This window comes from Trematomus bernacchii, unplaced genomic scaffold, assembly GCF_902827165.1.
Source record: "Trematomus bernacchii unplaced genomic scaffold, fTreBer1.1, whole genome shotgun sequence".
Taxonomy (NCBI): domain Eukaryota; kingdom Metazoa; phylum Chordata; class Actinopteri; order Perciformes; family Nototheniidae; genus Trematomus; species Trematomus bernacchii.
Genome location: NW_022988058.1, coordinates 881,982 through 903,222, shown reverse-complemented (window position 1 = coordinate 903,222; position 21,241 = coordinate 881,982). Strand labels below are relative to the sequence as shown.

Sequence of the window (21,241 nt, the reverse complement as noted above, 5' to 3'; positions counted from 1 at the left end):
TGACTCTGATTTTTTTTTTTAAAGCGGCCATTGTATTTGCTCGCTTCGGGCAGCGCACCCGAAGAGATTACTTTTGTGAAAGCAGTTATTATAGCAACACTAAATAAATCATCGGAGCGGTGGAGTGATGAGGATGTGTCGGCGCTTCTGGCGATTTACTCGGAGGACGCGAAGCGCCGCATTCAGAAGCTTCTACTGAATGCAGTTTCCGTGGCTCAGCAAAGTTAGCAGACCTGGCAAAGTCATGTCGGGACGACTATGAAGGTAAAATAAAATACATGCACTGCACTGTTTTAATCTGCACAATAATGGTCTTAGATGTACTTTTATTTGCTCAGTAGATCGAGCTAGCCATGCTAGAACTTGCTAACGTTAGGTCCAAGCTGGCTAACAACATCTAGCTAGCTAGCTATTCTCAGCCGTGCCCGCTATGAACACGTTTTGACTTGTGAATAAGTGTGCAATGTTCTGTAATTTGCTTCACTAACTCATGGCACTAATTGTGTGTTTCAGGCGAGGTGTTTCTCTCAGGATTAGAAACTAGTTTTCCCCTCCGGGATAAAACGATAATATAACGTTAGAAATTAGCATGCTAGCTGGACATAATGCTACCTCTAACAATACATTGTAGTTGCTATAATTTCAAGTCATTTGCAACATTCATTCTACATGTTAATGGTAAAAGCTTAAAGTTGATTACCTGCATGCCACAAAGACTGATGTTCTAATATGTTTTGCACATTTAAGTAGAAATGTAATTGAAATTCTATTTATTTTTCCTTTTTTTTATTGATTGTTATAATTGTACTCAGCCATGTTATGTTAGATGTCAATCCACTTACACTGTAACTACTCTGGCCTTGAAAGAAGGTTACACATCTAACTGATGTCCACTAATCCCTATAAAACAAAGTTCAAGCATACATTAAGCACAAAACAATAAATAAGGGCACTTTGATATTTATTTTTTATTTGATATTATTTGATCCTATCTTATCTTCTACTTTAAACCTGCATTTTGTACACTGTCCCTGCCTGCACCATGTCCAATGTTGGACAATGTTGTCTCGTTGTTGCGATTAAACTGATCTTGTATCTTGCATATTTCACCTTAGGAAAGTGGGCACGCGATGACAGCTTCCTTGACACCATCATGGCGATGGACCGCCGGGCCATGGTCAGCAAGGAGAATGAGGACCTGCGTGCCAAGGAGATGCACGACGAACGGCTGCTGCATTCACACAAGGCCCAGGAATCGAGGTGGAGCAACAAAATACCTTTCAGGCTGGGCTTCTGGCAGTGCTAAGCGATTAAATCCAACAGGCCTTCAATACAAAAATTAAGAAAAACTTGTCGTCGTTGATAAACTGTACAATGACTTGTTGGGAGGCGTGTGGTGCAGTGGTCTGGTGCGTTCAGGGGAGCACAGGTTCAAACCCTACTGCAGTCAGGATGTCGTTGTGTCCCTGGGCAAGACACTTCACCCCAAATTGCCTACACCTGGGACAGTTAATTTTGTATTATTGTGATTATATATATATGCCACTGTTATTAATACTGACACCTAACTTTGCACTAAGGTGTGTCTGCTGCTGAGCCTACCTATTGTTATTATATATATATATATATATATATATATATATTGCCACTGTTATTATATTGTTTTGATACTACTGACACTTATTGATCTGCTGCTGATAAATAAAAGAGAACCTACATGCACGGCACTAGCATCATGACTGTCTTTGTTTAAACCAGCAGCAGTGCAGCAGTACACAGACTAACCTGTGTGTGTGTAACGCAGTTCTTCAGGTGTGTATGCTTAACATGTATGTATTTATCACAGTAAAGATGGTATACAAAAGCTTTTTAAAGAGCTTTCAACCTCATCCCATTGTCTTTAACACACATTTAACATAATAATATACTCATATTAATATACAAATATACAGTATGAGTACTGTTTTGATACTGACATTTAATCTTTGCACTAAGGTGTGTCTGCACTATTGTAATTGTGTCTGTTGACTGTGGTAAATAAAAGAGAGAACCAAATGCACTGTACAAAAGATCAGCTTTATTGTCAATTTACAATTTCCATGCTGTTCAGATGCCTCATCAGGGCTGTGCGCGTGTCTTGCCCCGCGGTGATTTTTTTAGGTTGCGTCTCCCCAACGTTGCTTCCAGGCGAATACAGAGGAGTTGAAAAGAGCCCTTGGACATTCGGAAATCTTTGATCCACTGCACATTGGTGTACGTTGGCACTACCTTCTCCCACCAGGCCGATGTTCTATTGTTCACCCAGAGAGACGACACGACGCGTTCCGTAGTATTCGCATATCTGGAACACATACAAAGACACAAATTAGCCCTACATAACTCCATAAATCCTACATTAGATAGTATTAATGTGATTGCTGTTCTTTGGGCGTGATAACGGTCATCATCCTCAGCTGTCCTACGGTGAAACATGTCCATAGCGTGTGCTTTTCGTCGTCCAATCCTTTTGTTAAGGCTTCTTAACCGCCTTCGCCTCCGACTCAGCATTTCTATTGCATTTGAATGGTCGATCTGTATTTGTATTTGTGGCTGAGTTATTGGCTTAAATAACTCAGTTACGAAGCTGTATAACACGAGCACCAAAACGTCAACTCCATACCGTGTCTGAGGTCGGAAGGTAAACAGAAGCATACAGCGGAAGCGGAAGTTTTTTTTCTTCTTCTTCTCTCGGTTTTTTGGCGAATTGCAACTTTAAGGTGCATACCGCCACCTACTGTACTCGCCGTGAAATTGTTTGCGGCCTGCCAGTAAACCCAAAGCAGAAGAAGAAGAAGTGACGTCAGCGGCTCATTTGCCTAATCCACCCCCAGGAACTCATTTTGGTGTGAACGCGATCTGCTTTAGTTCATCAGAACTAAAAGAGCTCTCATGAACTAAAGTTCTCATGAGCTATTGTGGGAAAAGTACTTGGTGTGAACGCGCCTATTGAAAATGATTTGGGCCTACCTTTGATGATCAAATCACTTAAACACAAAGTCCATCCTCCTGTCCTTTTGGATGAAGCACTTGATGGCAGGGTCATGCAGCTGATCCTTTGCCACTCCAGTTTATCATTGTAACTCAATCTTGAAAATGACTTGGTTAATAATTTCGCAACAATGTCATCACTATCACTGACATGAGCCATCATGAACGAACTTATGCTAATCATAAATCTATCGATCATAAATCTATCGATTAGATTTGTGATTCGAAAATCATAAAAGTAGGGTAGACATGTAGATATTATCCGGCTGAACAAAACGTGCATTTATCTAACAGGTTCGTTTTCCAGACCTTATTTCGAGCTATTTTCCAAAATCCTATGGAGAAATCCCAATGCTTTTGTGTCGAGGGAACCCATGCGCAGCTTACTTCCGGGTTTTAGGACGCGTCACTGCACCACTTTATACACTTGCATAAACTTCACAGCGGGCGGAACTTGTCATAAAGTCCACGAAAATAAAGCCCACCCATTTAGAGGGAAGATATGATTGGTCAATTGTACTGTCATTTGCAACACACTCTCACTCCCTAAGCGTCCAGGAGCGATGCTTGGTCAGGGTCCCGTGGCGTCCAGTTGTGACGCGCCGAGGCTCCTTCAGCTTCATAAACAGACGCAAAGAGCTTTCAACTGATTGCAATGTATTCCCATCGGCGGCAGTATTTGACGCTTAGGGAAACACGGCATTCGTTTGTGTCGGAGGCTGTTAAAGGCAATGTGAGCGTCCATTCCCATTGGATAACGGAGAATTGTACACCCGGAAGTAAGTATTCCCCTTACTGTCGATTGATTTGACAGTGATATCTCCACTAATCATCAACTCAAAAACACCAGATTATCCTTGTTAATTACACAACATTGATAGGTTTTAGTGTGTGTACAATGCTTTTGTCACGTTTTCCTCTTCAATTCTGAGAAACAAGTCGTTTTCTATGAGTTTTGGATGGCCGAAGACATTACATTACCCACAATCCTCTGTAGCAACCATAGACTGTATACAAAAATTAAATAATACATTATTCCGAGTGTGCTTGCTTTTCTCTTTGAAAGTCATCACATACGTTTCGGCTGCATTAAATATGACATATCTGCCGTAGTTAACTATTTATAGAGCCCTGATGACAAGACTTCTAGACAAACAGGAACTGAAAACTTGACGTGGATCTTAAATATATAAGCAATTAAACAACATCTTACATTTCTTTTCACACAATACGTCTCCTTGCAGTATCAACACTAATTCGGCTGACTTTTGTATTTGATCCAATTGGTAGATAGGCTGTATTTACGCCATAACGGTGCACAGCTGATAGAAAGGGACACCTACTGGTTAAAGCACCTTATTGCATTTTATAATTGTATTATTAGATATTAATAGGATCCCTATAAAGTATATTCTTTACTCGTCGTTATTCTCTACTAATAGTTAATTAAAGACTGTATATAATGACTATTTTGCACATCCCTTTCAAGATTTCAAGATTTTCTAAGGTTTATTGACATATATTATACACAACTACGGTGTAGTTATGCAATGAATGAAAAACTTGGGTCACAGGTTCCTCAACAGTGCATTACAAGACATCTATCAATATGTGTACCTCCACCATTACATTGTCATATTCTAAACATTTCTTATACTATCTACATACATCTTATAAGAGTATAATACATATGTATAATATCAGTTAAAATAAGTGCTTAAACATAGTTAACATTACAGGAAAGCAATATATTAGACGTTAAGTACTTTGTCAGGCTTAATATTTATCTGTAGATACAAATGTCACTGTGTGTGCTGTGTGCTCTGCATGTGTGACCATCAAAGAGGATTTCATCCCTCCATATTCATCTTCTATACCCCCAAAGCTTTTTTCTTATTCAAAAGAAGACCTTAACCTAAAGTATTCTTTAATGTTTAAATAAAGCCTTATTAGTTTGTCTGTTTTGCACATCCTCCTATTAATATCTAATAATACAATTATAAAATGCAATAACGTGCTTTAACCAGTAGGTGTCCCTTTCTATCAGCTGTGCACCGTTATGGCGTAAATACAGCCTATCTACCAATTGGATCAAATATAAAGGTCAGCCGAATTAGTGTTGATACTGCAAGGAGACGTATTGTGTGAAAAGAAATGTAAGATGTTGTTTAATTGCTTATATATTTAAGATCCACGTCAAGTTTTCAGTTTTGGCGGCAGTTCCTGTTTGTCTAGAAGTCTTGTCATCAGAGCTCTATAAATAGAGTTAACTACGGCAGATATGTCATATTTAATGCAGCCGAAACGTGTATTACAATGCCGTTATGTGATGACTTTCAAAGAGAAAAGCAAGCACACTCGGAATAATGTATTATTTAATTTTGTTATACAGTCTATGGTTGCTACAGAGGATTGTGGGTAATGTAATGTCTTCGGCCATCCAAAACTCATAGAAAACGACCTGTTTCTCAGAATTGAAGGGGAAAACGTGACAAAAGCATTGTACACACACTAAAACCTATCAATGTCGTTTAATTAAGTTTTTGAGTTGATGAGTAGTGGAGATATCACTGTCAAATCAATCGACAGTAAGGGGAATACTTACTTCCGGGTGTACAATTCTCCGTTATCCAATGGGAATGGACGCTCACATTGCCTTTAACAGCCTCCGACACCAACGAATGCCGTGCTTCCCTAAGCGTCAAATACCGCCGCCGATGGGAATACATTGCAATCAGTTGAAAGCTCTTTGCGTCCGTTTATGAAGCTGAAGGAGCCTCGGCGCGTCACAACTGGACGCCACGGGACCCTGACCAAGCGTCGCTCCTGGACGCTTAGGGAGTGAGAGTGTGTTGTCATTTGACATTACTCTCTCATTGAGTTACTATAGCGGGCCCTCTGTGAATGTACAGAGGGACCAACAAGCTCTCCCGTCTTCACATAACTCGCAGAGACGGCATTCCAACAGAAACTGAACAGGCAGATTCGAAGGATTTATTTATTTGGAAATGTTATTTTAAATACAATTAAAACTAATGAAAAATATAACTAAAAAAATATTTAAAAACAAATGTTTTTCTTTTAAATGTTTTCAAATATTATTTTTTAGAATATCTTAGGCCCTCGGAGAGGGCCTAGAGGGCCCTGACGGCTCGCCACTGGTAGAGACAGTATAGGGAAGACTGCTCCATTGGCTCTAACATGCAGTGCTGGTGAGCTGTGCTGATGGATCACCTCATCTCGAACTTTGAAAACAGACACACAACTGAGGGTCGACAGGAAACCATCTCTGGGGGCCAGTGAGGTGGACAAAATATTTTCAAGGTTATTAATGGTCCACTAGGTTAAGAGGCTGCATGTGCCTTTTTCTTCCTGAATTCAGGGAAGAATTTATGTTCTCATCTGGATTTTAACACACTAGCATTTGCTTATAAGCATTATAGTTGCCAACTTTGCTTACCTGCCTTGCTACTAGACAAGATTTATGAAGTCATTAACTGACTTACTGATAAAGTCATAGAGACAAAGAGAGAAAAAGAGGGAAAAAAGAGGAAGAGAAAAAAGAAGTTCCACCAGGGCTGATAATAGTGAGGGGCATCTTTATGGATGGACAAGGAGCTTGAAAAGAAACTTCATTTTTATAGAATTTAGTCTATGGTCTATGTAGACTGGAGTCTCTGCTATCAGTGAGAAGAAGGATGACAGCTGTTTATAAGAATGCGATATGAACATAATATGAATTTGATAGTTTTCCAGATGTTTCAGTCTAATGGGTGGACCGTCATTACCATCCATCTATGACACTTGAATGGCTAAAAGCCTGTCTGCTTAACAACATAATTAACTATGGCTGCGTCTACCTTCACACCTTTAGAAGTCGAAATTCTTCAGATAATAAATGTACCCTTATATTGCATTTTATGCATACGGCTAATGCAGACCAACAGCTTCTGCTGTTAAGAGCAATTTTTAATATGAAGTACTTCACCATTAACTTCCTGTCAGCTAGTAACTTATTACATCTTGCGTAAATGGACTTGCATTTAAATAGCACATTCGTAGTCTCCCGACTCACTCGCTCTATATGACAACATTTACCCACACCAGAGGTTGTGCTAGACTTTTTCGCTGTCAAATGTACGTCAAAATCCAGTATTACCAGTCGGGGGGGGAACTGTTAGCGCCGTGTTATGCATGCCCACTGCACCTCGTGGGAGCGCGCACAGCGCAAAGCAAAAACTTGCAGACATTTCAATGATTTGTACGGCAAAGTTAGGTTTTGAAACGGTATCATTTCCTTTTTGGCGGGCATGTATAACATGGCATAACACCGGGGAAGCTTTGGCGCAGTTCCGAGTTTGTTCTAATCTGTCAAAATGACGGACTGCTTTCAGATTTTTCCGTCATTGTTAAAAAAAATCCGTCATAGACGGAAAATATTCGGTTAACGCGACCTCTGACCCACACACACATTCACACTGAGATCGTGGCAACATAATGCTTTGTGTTTTAGATTGTTTTTCATTTCTAATAGTGGGTGGATCCTGGGAAAATGTTAGTGGTGGATGCAGGTTTAAATCTGTATCATTACAAGAATACTGGCCAATAGTTTAAGTCTGTAGAGACTTGTCTTGGGAACTGAAGGGTCCTTGGTTCAAGTCCCAATCGGACTTACTACAGAGTGTGGACTGGTATTTCGAGGGGGGCCAGTTCATCCATTCAAGGCACTGCCAAGGTGTTTTTGAGCAAGACACCAAAGCCCCGAGTGCTCTTGGTTGCATGTGTGTGATGTGATGTAAAAAACACCAGAGTGAAAATGTAATTTCCCCTCAGGAACTACTACCGATAAATGGTTCATATCTAATATTTATGTCAAATATAAGGACACAGTTAGAACTTTTTTAAATTGTTAATCATTTACTTTCTGTTTATACAGAGGTTACAGATGCTCCACAAGAGATTTTGTTTGACGAACACAATAACAAACACAATAAATTGTCTTCATATCTGTCCTTTTTCTGGGCAGCTGATGATGTCCTGCCTTTGGTTTTTCTCTTTGCTCCTCATGATGAGGAAGATTCTTTAAATGTTCTATGATCATTTTCCTTAGGTTTCCTTTACTGTGGCCCTCAGAATGTGACCCTTCAGCACTCTGGTCGGATGCTCCTGTTATCATGGGAAGACCAGCCTTCATGCTCTGCAGTACAGGATGTGCTCATCTATCAACTAGTGGTTCTCAGAACAGGCCAACAAGTCCATTATGTAAGATCATTTTTATCACACCAACATTGCTGACTTCCATAACAATGCAGCTTCTGGGTTATTTTACCTAAACAAACATGTGTTCTTGTATGTTGTGTTGTACGCCAGATATCTTGTAAAGATAACCAAGACAAATGTAAACGAGTGATATTGGACAATATAATTCCATTTCAATTTTTGATGGATTGACTTCTAGTTTGGTTTTAAGGATGAAGTTTCTGTGACATCTGACCAGATAGAATCGACCCACTACTGGAACTGGACTTCCTCTTTGGCCTTGGAGTGTGCTTCCCATTCAGTCAGGCTCAGGTCCCAGACAAGCCCTTGGAAAGAGCAGACAATTCCTGGTTAATACTCGATCATCAAAAAAATATTCAAGCTATTATTATTCCACATTTCATAGTGCAACAGTCCTTCAGATGCTTTATTTCACATTATTATGTTTTTGCAGGGAAGCAAACCTCAGAAGGGCCAGAGGTTTTTCCAAAGGACGAATGGTTCAAGGTTGGCAGTACAGTCACTTTCTGCTGCATTCTGCCTTCAAGGGAAGCCTTCAGCACAATGTATCTGACTGGCTATGATGGAGCACCAGTGAACACTACCAGCTATCAGACATATGCCCTGACCGTCTATCTGAATCAAGTGTCAGAAAACAGCTGTACCAATGTAATATGTAAAACAAAAACAAACAAGGAGAATGGTGCCTGTGTTTATATTGGCTGTAAGTATGACTTGGTGCTGAAATGTAGTGTAATATCTGTGTAATAAATGCTAACCGTATAAATGTTTCTATCCTTGGCATCACCACTCAGACCCACCTCGTTACAGAGACCTTCAGTGTGAAACCCGAGATCTGGAATCAGTTGAATGTCAGTGGACAGTAGGAGGAGGAAAAGGCTGGCCCTTTAAAAAGCCAAAAGATCCTCAGCTGCTGGGAAGGTATATTAAAGAGGACATATCCTGCTCATTTTAGGTTCATTTTTGTACTTTCTGCTGGGTGTGTACTAGGACATGTCTTCATGCTTTACTGTTCAAAAAGCTCTTTATTTGTCTCATACTGCCTGTGCTGCAGCACCTCTTTTCACCCTCTGTCTGAAACCAGAGCCCAGTCTGTTCTGATTGGTTAGCTGGCCATCTCTGTTGAGATTAGTCAACTGCTTAGAGATGTCCCACCCCTTAGCCTATCACGTACAATGTGTTGGAGCACGAGGCAATGTAAGTAGAGTGTACAGGGATTTTAGCCTTTGCAGACCATTTACACACTCAAGGAAAGGGAAAACCCTGAAAAAACCCGTAAAAGAGCCTCTTTAAAATGTAAGAGAACCACACAAAAGAGTATTAAATCAAATTAGAGAATAAAGATTTGATATTTAAACTACTAGCAAAAAGTGTTCTACTTGAATTAGTGAAGCACACCATGTTTTCAGAATCATAATGGACAGTCCAATCTATGATTAAGATGTGTTGAGCTAGTAGTCTTGGGCAAGATGTTGAACCCCAAAGTTCTCCCGATGGTATAACCAACCATTTGATGATGATGTAGAGCAGCGGTTTTCAAAGTGTGAGGCGCGCCACCCTGGGGGGGCGCCAGAGAGCTTCAGGGGAGGCGCAGCGTGAGAACAAAAAAACGAGAAAAAGACGAGTAAAGTGTCACTTGCACACTTTTGGCTGTCTGTGGAGACCGAGTTCCCCCACCTCGCCAAAAAGGCTGTAAAAGTGCTCATTCCCTTCACCTCCACCCAGGGTCGTCAGCGGGCCGTTGACGACCGGCTCGTTCGCTGACGGCCGGCACCGCCCTTTATTTTTTAATGTTTTTAAACGGCATAATTTAAGTTGCGCTGACAGGTGACTGAGGTCCGTTCAGCGGCCCGTTTCCACACAGCGAGGCTCCCCCCCAGTTGACAGTTCACGAGAAACAGCAGTGAGTCATTTCAAATGGCGTGCTCAAAAAAGAGAAAGGTAGGCAGCGAAAACAGAGCATTTAATTACATTTTCTCTTACTGGACCTCTTTGAAATGCAATTGAATACACCTGCATTATAGCAACAACAACAATAATAATTAGAGATGTCCTGATCCGATCACGTGATCGGGAAAAAAAGTTTTTATAAAATATTTGTATTATTTTATTTAATGTTACAAAACAAAAATGACCATGTTCACGTCTTAAAGTCATCCTGAGGCCTTAGTTTTGGTTTAAAATTACACAACATCATGTATGTGTTGCTTCTTTCTCTCAAATCTGGCAACAGAGTGGGCAGGGCGCAGTGTCTAATAGTAGCAGTAAGCTAACGAGAGGCTACGTTCAGCTGGTGACTCGGGAGTCGGGACAGAGAAAATGTCAGGAGTTTGGAAGTATTATAAAATTGAAAGCGAAGGCAGTGTAACAGCCAGATGCAATGTTTGCAAGGCGGAGGTTCCGCGTGGTGGAAAGAACAGAGCTACATTCAACATGACCAATCTAATACGCCACCTGAGAAACAAACACCAACAACAACACAACGAGTACACAGCGGCCACTTAGGTAACGGCACTGAAACAACCGACACTTTCAGAGACTTTTAAAAGGAAAGAGAAACTGCCCCAGAACAGTGAAAAGGCCAAAAGAATAACAGCCAAGATAGCTGAATTCATCGCGTTGGATGACCAGCCGTTATCTGTGGTGGAGAACGTGGGGTTTAAGTGACAACTTGAATGCTTTTCTCCTTTTTTTTCTCTTAATGCATTGCATAAAGATTGGATCGGGAAAAATCGGTATCGGCAGATTGTCAAAATCAAATGATCGGATCACGAGCAAAAAAAGGTGATCGGGACATCCCTAATAATAATATTAATAGCAATAATAATTGCGAGGGGGTCGCGGCTGTTCTTATGTTCTCTGAGGGGAGGCTCACCTTCCCACACTTTGAAAAACCCTGATGTAGAGGAACAGGAAGATGTTTCAGAATGTGAGGATCACATTTCTGAGAATTCTAAGTCTGACAGTGACTTTGAAGAAGAGGATGAGATTGAGCATCAGCTAGTTACAAAAAAAAGACGAGCCACAGGACCAGCCGGTCAGCAGGCAAAAATACGAGTAGCACTTTCATTCATTAATGTGATCTAACAAATGTAAAAGGGCAAATATTAACCATATATATGATATATGATGTAGTAAACATCTATTGAGTATTTTAACATAAAATAGTTTGATTGTGTTGAATTGAAGCCAAAAAAGACAGCGGGTCCACCAGACCCACGAACACTGGCTGAGTAACAAAAATATGAACACCACACAAAGGATATATAAGGAAAGTGAGGTAAACTGTCTTTCATCTTTCAGGCCATGCCCAATGACGTCTGAGGGCAGATGCTCTCAAAAGGTGGAGAAAGTAGGTGTTGGTGAAAGAAACTGGAGATTGACAGCACAAAATGAGTTTGGGAAGGCTGAGCTTTCAGACGCTGCAGACCTATCCAAGAGAGGTATGCCTTTATTAAAACATGCATTGATTTGTGAAATTAGATTGCTGAATTCAGCTGAAGTTCTTTGTCTTTTGTTTCAGTGCATATGTTTGCTCCTAATGGAGTGAAAGCTTTGACTGTGAATGCCAGAAGTGTCATTCTGCAGTGGGATTGGACAGTGCAACAGTACAACATTCTCAATATTACTTGCCAAGTACACATGAGCTGTGGTGAAATTACCATTGTAAGTTGATAAAAGAAGGATGCTGATACATTAGCATTTTCATTTCTTAAATACATTTTTAGGCAAGAGAGTGTCTTTATTGGAGGTGCCGATTTGAAGGGGGGATAGAGGAGAGGACATTGCCTGAGACGTTCAGCAGGGCTCAGAAGTCAAACTTACTTGGGAGCGGACACCAACACCTCTAACCACCTAGTTATCCAACAGCTTTATTAGCTTTAAAATAAAGTAAAATCCTTTTCTGAACTACACTACCGTCTTCATTATTGTCAATATTGTGTTCCCAGATTGAAAACTTTGGAGTTGGTCTTAATCGTACAGTTTTGAATGACTTGATACCAAATTGGACGTATAATGTGACTGTAAGATGTGGAACAGCACAATATTTCTGGAAATGGAGTGACTGGAGCAAGAAAGTCCTCTTTCAAACCGATGGTGATGGTAGGAAACTTAAAAAGGAAAACAGTTTAAAATGTTATCCTATAATGGCAATTTAACAGACAATGTTTCCATTTTCTGGTCACTGATTGTATATTTGTCCCACAGTTCCAGATGCTCTTGATGTGTGGATGCAGATGGAGGGCAACCAAATAAAAATTATCTGGAAAGTAAGTCAGATTTGAAGGCATCACTTTGTCATTATTTGCTATTTATTAGTTGATATACTGTATTTGTGTACCCCAGAGTTCCCGTTAGCCGGTAATTACCGGACTATGACCGGTAAAATATGCTGAAGACCGGCAAATCTAAATCTCTCCGGTCAAAATGTCCGGTCAAAATAATTTTCCCTTAGCGCAATACCGCATCAGTTGCGCCACTTATGTGACAGACAAAAGAGTATGTGACAGACAAGAAGAGTCAATTCTAATGTCTAACACTTAATGTGGAGAAAGAGATGTCCTGTATGGGTTGATTGTGCGTTGATCTGTTGGCAATGCCTCGGGGTTCCGGTGGGCATGTAAACAAATGCATAATGCTGCGCTATACTTTGTGGCCTCACCCGGTTGCATAGCGACGCTTATTGTTTAGGTGTCTTTTAATAAGCAGGTAGTCATATCATTAGCTAGAACTAGCTAGATCTGATCGACATGGAGATAAACGCGAGTAAAGTCTAATCTGACGAGAGAGAGAGATCTGCTGCTGCTGACGAGTCGACACGCAGCTCTGCATGATCCCCTGCAGCGGCGAGCAGAGCAAAACACACTTCAGGTTAGAACATCACACGTAGCTATTTTAATTACCTCTCAGACTACCTAAACTAGTTAATTAATTAATTAGTTTGTGTTACACACACACTCATATGGAAGGGGCTGAAATATGTTACAGCATTACTACGTCGAAAACTGTTCCAATACAAATATTTCGTATATCAATATTTTAATAAGGTAGGACACTGGTTAATAATATTGTAGCGTGTTCAAGTAACCAAGGGATATAGTAGTTATCAAATAAGTATAAGATGTGCACAGTTATGATAAGTTTTACAGTTATGTAATGCACAGACAAACTGCATGAAGTCCAGTATGTTGCGGAAGTACAAAGTGTGTGGACCCAAAAGCACGGATGAAGATTGAAGGGATAAGATTGATGAAGATTGTGCAAGGGAGTGGGATGTCTTTAATTCTGTTTCCTCTACCTATGTCGGATACCCCCACTTTTTCCACGTTGGTTTCACCACTTAAGGAGGAAATGCATGTTGTATTGAATCCTTTAGTACGGATTGATTTGAAAAATGCGGCTCCGTGGATGGCTGCTGTGTCTCGAGCTCCTCTCCAACATTATATTTTTATGGTTTTATTTTGGTGTTTGTTTTTAACTTTTACGCACTGGACCATGTTTATTCTCCTGTCCGACAAGGATATAAAGCTCTCCCTGGCCCTCTATTTGGCAAATTGGCCCACATTTATTGTTTTTGATTTGATTTATTGTTTGCTGTCTTATATATATTTATGTTGCATTGTTGGAGGAGCCTGGGATTTAAGATTTTCATTTCTTGAACTACACTGTAGTTTTGAGATGTTGACCGCAGGTAGTATGAAACATTCCAGAGTACCAATGTGGAGCCAAGAGGACTGTTCCATAGCTGCAAACTCATTTTATACATTTTTCTATTAATGTTTCAGCAGGTAAGCTGATGTCCTAATGTTATCTCTCTCCGGATGACACAGGCCAAAAGACATGGACTCATCAAAGGCTATGAAGTGATCTGGAGAAAGACCACAGAGAAACAACAACACCATATAACCAACTTGGCTTTCAACAAACAAAGTTTTTCCCTCAGTCTGAACAGTACTAAAGAATATATCGTCACAGTTACAGCTAGGAATATAAAGGGCAGCTCAACTCCATCCACCATCACCATTCCCAGCCTCAATCCAGGTATGAAAATAACAGAATTACAGATTTCTTAATATCTGGCAAACATGGGTGTCACTTTGTTTTTAACCCGTTAAGCCCAATTCGCGGGCGGGGGAAAAATCGCAACATCTGCAAGAAACAGCGTCTGAGGGCTTCTTAACATTTAAAAACCTATTAATGTGTCATAGCCACTTAACGGGAAGAAACTCAGCTATCAATTAATATTAACCATTTTTAGCAAAACGAAACATAAGGATAATAACAAAGGCTCTGAATTAGCCCTGAGCGAACAAATGCTAACACACTTAGGATAGAACTCACGTTAAAATACCCTTATTACTTATCGTATCTGCACAAACAAGATATCGATTAGCAAACTGAGATTGCACAGATTTGAGGTATTGGTATCATTACTGACCGATCCGAACTCGCGACATGAGAAGCTAACAAAGACATCACACCACGTAGCATTAGGTAGCCAACACGGCAATATGTCTTACCTTTGTTGTTTTCTGATCAAAAAGGTGTCTTCAATGGCATTAAAACGATAAAAACGCTGCTGAAGGTTAATCCAATGTGTCACTTTGAAATGATTTCTGATAATCCATCAGCAATAAAACTAGTTTTCAGTGTTCAGATTTCAGACCGTAAGATAGGTTTCGCTTTGGGCAAACTGCGTGCGCATAGCCCCCACTTCTCAATGGTAACGTGTGTGTGTATGTGGAAATTCACCTTCGATTCTATTGGCTCTAAGGGTTCAAAAGAGATGTCAATCATCAAAATCGACCAATGGGTTCCAGAGAAACGGCAAATACACCCATTTCCACCCAAATGACCCCAGAGGTGTTTTTATTTTTGCTAAACCTCTCTAAAAAGGTAAAATGTCACTTGTTTTGCATCAATCTTGATACAGGGTACTTATTATATGTTATAGTTTGGATTCCTAAAGCTTTTAGTCTACTATCCCATCATTCAAGGGTGGTTTTCACTATAAGTAATGGTTTATTTTTGGACGGACACTATCATTTTTTTTTTTTTTTACTATGTTCAATCTGAATTTACTTTAAAATAAAAAAAATCTATATTGATTCTGACTTTTCTACATCCAACTCACAGGTTTATCATTGCTTTGAGGAAAAAGATTATTAATTTACGCCTTTTAGAAGGGAAGTTATTGTCATTTGTTCTGGGAATGTCATTTTCGAGCCTGAGACCTGAAAAACATTTTTACCAAAACAAAACACAAGTCTCGTAAGAAGCGTCTAAATGACCCCTGAGCGAAAAAATGCAAACTGACTTTGGCACACAATTCAAGATAAAGATACCCTTATTACTTATCGTAGCTGCACATACAATATATCCAATTAAAGCTGAGACTCCACAGATTATTTAGGTATAGTATCATCACTGAGCGATCCGAACTTGCGACAGGGGAAGCAAACACAGACATCACAACACGTACCTTTACGGAGCTTTTACAGCAGATCGTCTCACCGTAGCTGTCAATTATGTCAAAAGACGTGTTCAATGGCATTAAAACGAAAAGAAAAAAATGCTACAACTGTTGATCCATAGGTTGATAATGTACCTGTGCCTTTGAAAAAATTATTTATAATCCATAATTCCATTTTTATGTAAAAATCGGAGCGGAAAAGTTAGCTGCTAATGGTAGCCACCATGCAGCTTCCGGTTTTGGTTACGCGTCACTCTCACTCCTTATTTGTTAACCTGTTTCACGCCTTCCCCCCGGTACCGGGCGGATAAACGCGTCATTTGCAGGAAACAACGTCTAAGGAATCTTAATATTGAATAAAACTATGAATGTGTTATATCCATGTAACGGGAAGAAACTCAGCTAACTGATCTTTTTAATTTTTTTTTTCAAAAAAAACCCACAATGCTAGCACTCAGCCTCTGAATTAGCCTCGATCGAAAAAACGGGACCGACAAAGGCACATAAACTCACTCAGAACTCCCTTATTACTTATCCTAGATGCACAACCAAACACTATTTTTTGGTGTCCTGGAAACACTGAATCTAACGGTGCCCACCTCAACACTCAGTGATAAACATTCGCGACGCTATCAACGAAAGCGTACATCATCACATGTGGAGCCAAGAAGCTAAACATGTAAATATGGCTCACCTTGGTCAAAAGTGGTCTTCAATGGCATTAAAACGATAAAAAAACGATGCTGCAGTTAATCCATAGGTTCATCCTATGTGTCTGTGCCTTCTTTGAAATTATTTCTGATAATCCATAAGCAATACAACTGCGTTTTAGTTTCCAAACTCCAGAAGGAGACATTCCTCCAGTTTAGTTTCGCTTTCCACACGCGAAGCGGCAACATTTTTTCTTTACAATGTGTGTCTATGTGAGTATCCTCCTTCGATTCTATTGGCTCTAACGGTCACAAGGGTATGTCAACCAACCAGATCGAGCAAGGGGGGCCAGAGATAGGTCAAATCCACCCAAATGACCCCAGATGGCCCAGTTTTTGGCTAAATCTCTCTAAAAAGGTCAAATTTCACTTGTTTTGCATCAATCTTGATACAGGGTACTTATTATATGTTGTACTTTGGATTCCTAAAGCTTTTAGTCTACTAACCCATCATCCAAGGGTAGTTTTCACTATCTGTAAAAAAAAATTTTTGGACGGACACTATAATTTACAGTTTTTTACTATGTAAAATCTGAATTTTCTTTAAAATAAAAAACATTTATATTGATTCTGACACTTCTACATCCAACTCACAGGTTTATCATTACTTTGAGAAAAGATTATTAATTTAACCCTTTTAGAAGGGAAGATATGGTCATTTGTTCTGGGAATGTCATTTTCGAGCCTGAGACCTGAAAAACAGGCTCAGAGTGGAACAGGTTAACGTTTTGGTGTGTATAGAACTTTCCCTCGATTCCATTGGCTCTAGCGGTTATAAAGAGATTTCATTCATCAAAATAGGTCAAGATAGGTCAAATCCACCCAAATGACCCCAGAAGTGGGTTTTTTCACAAATTTCACTTGTTTTGCATCAATCTTGATACAGGGTACTTATTATATGTTGTACTTTGGATTCCTAAAGCTTTTAGTCGGACGGACACTATAATTTACAGTTTTTTACTATGTAAAATCTGCATTTTCTTTAAAATAAAAAACATCTATATTGATTCTGACTTTTCTACATCCAACTCACAGGTTTATCATTACTTTGAGAATAAAGATTATTAATTTAACCCTTTTAGAAGGGAAGATATGGTCATTTGTTCTGGGAATGTCATTTTCGAGCCTGAGACCTGAAAAACAGGCTCAGGGCTTAAGAGGTTAACTTCTGTGTCAGAGGATTTTAAAAACCTTTGTATCTCTGAATGTTACTCAGATTATAGACAGTCCTACTCGCCCTAACATTAAGTCCCCAAATAAATCCTCCTTAATTGATCTCATTTTAACTAATGTTCCCCATAAATACTCATCTGTGGGAGTATTTGCAAATGATCTGAGTGATCACTGTGTTGTAGCCACAATTAGGGACACAAAAGTCCAAAAGGTTAAACCTCGCATTATCAGTAAGAGACAAAAAACATTTTGTGGAGCAGGGTTTTGTACATGATCTGTTTGATTTTGATTGGGGTAAAATCGATCTGTGTGCTGATGTAGGAACGGCATGGTCTTATTTTTATCTTGGTTTTATGGAAATTATAGATAGACATGCACCCCTGCGTAAATTTAGAGTGAAGGGACGAGACAACCCTTGGTTTTCTGCTGACTTATCTAGTCTCCTACATGAGAGAAACAAGGCCTGGGCAAAGGCTAGGAAATCAGGCTCAGAGGTAGAATGGCTACGCTTTAGGCAGCTAAGAAATAGCTTCACATCACAAATAAAAAGTGCTAAGTCTAAGTATTATCTGTCAGTTACCACAAAGAACCTGAATAATCCTGAACAATTTTGGAAAGCCATAAAATCGATATCCACCCGTGATATCCGTAATGAGCTACCTCCGTGCATTACCACAGCATCTGGCTCTATATCGGACAGGGCCACCATGTTAAATTGTTTTAATGAGCATTTTGTGTCCTGTGGCTCTCTGTTTGATTCTGTCACTAACTCTGCTTCTGTGAACACCACAGAAAGCAACATAGCTTCAGAAAGCAACATAGCACCATCACTGCCACAATGAAAGTGGTGAATGATGTGGCGAGTATTTTAGATAATAAGCAGAATTGTGCAGCTCTATTTATTGACCTGTCCAAAGCGTTTGATACCGTCGATCATCACATTTTGAAGCAGAGGCTGGTCAGTATTGGCATATCCAGCCATGCAGTGGGGTGGTTTGTGAACTACCTCTCTGAAAGGTCCCAATGTGTTCATTTTGATGGGCTGTCTTCTGAGTGGTTAAACATTACTAATGGTGTTCCTCAAGGTTCTGTTTTAGGTCCACTTTTATTCTCCATCTACATCAATAGTTTAGGTGAAAATGTCGATGGAGCAACCTTACATTTTTATGTGGACGATACCGTTATGTGAGGGTTAGGCTAGGTTTCTTCTACAGGAACAAGTCCTGTTTCTCGCTTGAGGCCAGGAAAAGGCTAGTCACTGTGACCTTTTTACCTGTACTGGACTATGGTGAATTGATTTATATGAATGCACCTGCCAATTGCCTGGTCAAGTTAGATGCTGCGTATCACAGTGCACTGAGATTTGTGACAAACTGTAAAGCATTAACCCATCACTGTACCCTGTATGCAAGGGCTGGTTTGCCTTCGCTAACTGTACGGAGGCTCAGTCACTGGTACATTTTTATATACAAAGCCATGTTAGGGAAACTTCCATCCTACATCTGCTCCCTGATCTCACGGCGAATTGTAAGTGGCTACTGCCTGAGATCGCATGCTGTGGTTTTATTAAATGTGCCAACTGCTAGGACTGTCTTAGGGAAGATAGCATTTAGATGCACAGCTCCACTGTCTTGGAATAGTTTGTAATTGAAATGGAAACTGAGCAATCTGGTGCCACTAAATGTTTTTAAAGCTCGGTTGGATGCTTCTCAATCGGAAGCTGTTGGTACCTGTGCATGTGGATAGTATGTAAATTGTAATCCCTGTAATGATGCTGTATGATGTCCTTTTTGTTGTTCTGTTTATGTTTTTATGTTTCATGTGGAACTTACTTAAGCAGGTCTCCCTTGAAAAAGAGATCAATGATCTCAATGGGATACACCTGGATAAATAAAGGTTTGAAATGAAGTTGATTTACTTCGATCTACTGTACTGTGTAAAAACACTACAACAATATTACAAAAAAATATACTGCATAAAGCAAACTATTGTAAAGGTAAAAGTATGAGCATAAACAATAAAGAAGTGTAAACATTTACATTATTATGATTATTTAATATATAAAGACTATATATTATTGAATTACAATTAAGATAATAAGATTAGATATACTTTATTTGATCTAAAATATTGATGTTTTTTCGTTATAGCAGCCTGTGAAAACCATAACAAATAAGTGATTAAATGCTACAGTATTCAGCAACACAACTGCAGAGCTGCAACATTGCAAACAGACTAAGTTCTACAACACCAAGTTGTCTGTGTGTATTTGTGAATGAAGCGCCATCTCATGGTTAAATCCTGTAATTGAACAAATGGGGAAATTTGGCAACGCCCTCTAGCAATTTGGCAACACCCCAGCCACTGGGATCCGCTGGGTTTCGCTGGGTTTTTGGTTGGGACACACCCATTGGAGTCCTATCTGGAGTGCTACATCTGTACCTACCTACCTACTAAACACTGAGAGAGTCCTTTACCTCACTGAGCTGACGTTATCTGACAGGAGAGGACTTTCCTTTCACTTAGTTGTATAAACAGCTTCTAATATCCGTTAGCGCAGCAACAACAACCTTGCTCTCTCGCTCGCTCACTCGTCTGCTCGTGCCACACACACGGAGCCGAGCTTGAATGAAACACCCAGAAGTAGGCTACTTGTACTGTACTGTAGCATATCATTTTCGAATCAATCATTTTTCAAAATATGAATTTCACATATATAAAAAAAAAACATACAGTTCTTGGGGTTGCTTAGCAGTTGCAAGGCCAATTGTTGGTGTTGCTGTAGCAACTGCAAGCTACCGCCTGGCGCCGCCCCTAGATAGATAGATAGATAGACGGATGGATGTATAGATAGATGTATAGATAGATAGATAGAAACAAGTATAAACATAATAACATAAAATACAAATAAAAGCAATAGACAGGAATATATGCATATACAGTAGAAAGGACACAATGCATATTATAACATTTAATGTAGCCTTACTATGAAGGCTTACCTAAATACGGTGCTTTTCTACAGATTACCTTACCACTGCACTGGTAAGGTAAAACTAGGCCGACTAATAAGTGCTTTGTAACTTTGACCCGCTTGACTGAATACACAAAAAACAATGAAGAAAGAGTTATCTCTGGGCTGCTTCGCTGCCAGCTGCTCCCCCCGGGACCCGAAAGTGGCGTAGCCTGTACTGTACTTCAACATCAATGCATACGAATGGGCTCGATATATGCTGTATTGAACCAATAAACTAACACAAACTAACTATATCACTATAACATGATGATGAGGGTGATAAAGAATGCATCTAATGTTCCGCTGTTCATTATAATACAAAAACAGAGCATTAAACAAACCATCATGCTCTTACTTTGAAATCGTGCGGAAATGTCGTCATCAGCAGGCTATCACGTGGTTTCCGAAAATAACCGAGTGACACGAGTAGATTTTAGCTGAGACCGGCGGAATATTTGTCTCAAAATTCCATGTGTGTAAAAAGACGATCCACAAGCAGAGATTTGAGATCCACAAGCAGAGATTTGAGATCCGTAAGCGCATTTTTGGTTGACAAATACAAAA

The 21,241-nt window shown here is 39.8% G+C and overlaps 1 protein-coding gene across 2 annotated transcripts in view; it reads left to right on the top strand.

The window, feature by feature from the left end:
- LOC117474461 (leukemia inhibitory factor receptor-like) overlaps positions 1-21,241 on the top strand; it is a 77,845-nt gene that overhangs the window by 968 nt on the left and 55,636 nt on the right. The window contains exons 3-11 of one of the 2 annotated variants that reach the window (XM_034120259.1): positions 8,138-8,289; positions 8,498-8,636; positions 8,741-9,010; positions 9,102-9,228; positions 11,611-11,750; positions 11,831-11,973; positions 12,258-12,411; positions 12,517-12,578; positions 14,139-14,349. In XM_034120259.1, the coding sequence (XP_033976150.1) occupies positions 8,138-8,289; positions 8,498-8,636; positions 8,741-9,010; positions 9,102-9,228; positions 11,611-11,750; positions 11,831-11,973; positions 12,258-12,411; positions 12,517-12,578; positions 14,139-14,349 (1,398 nt within the window). Of the gene's footprint in view, positions 1-8,137; positions 8,290-8,485; positions 8,637-8,740; positions 9,011-9,101; positions 9,229-11,610; positions 11,751-11,830; positions 11,974-12,257; positions 12,412-12,516; positions 12,579-14,138; positions 14,350-21,241 lie in introns of both variants that reach the window. The other variant, XM_034120258.1, reaches the window with a different exon arrangement.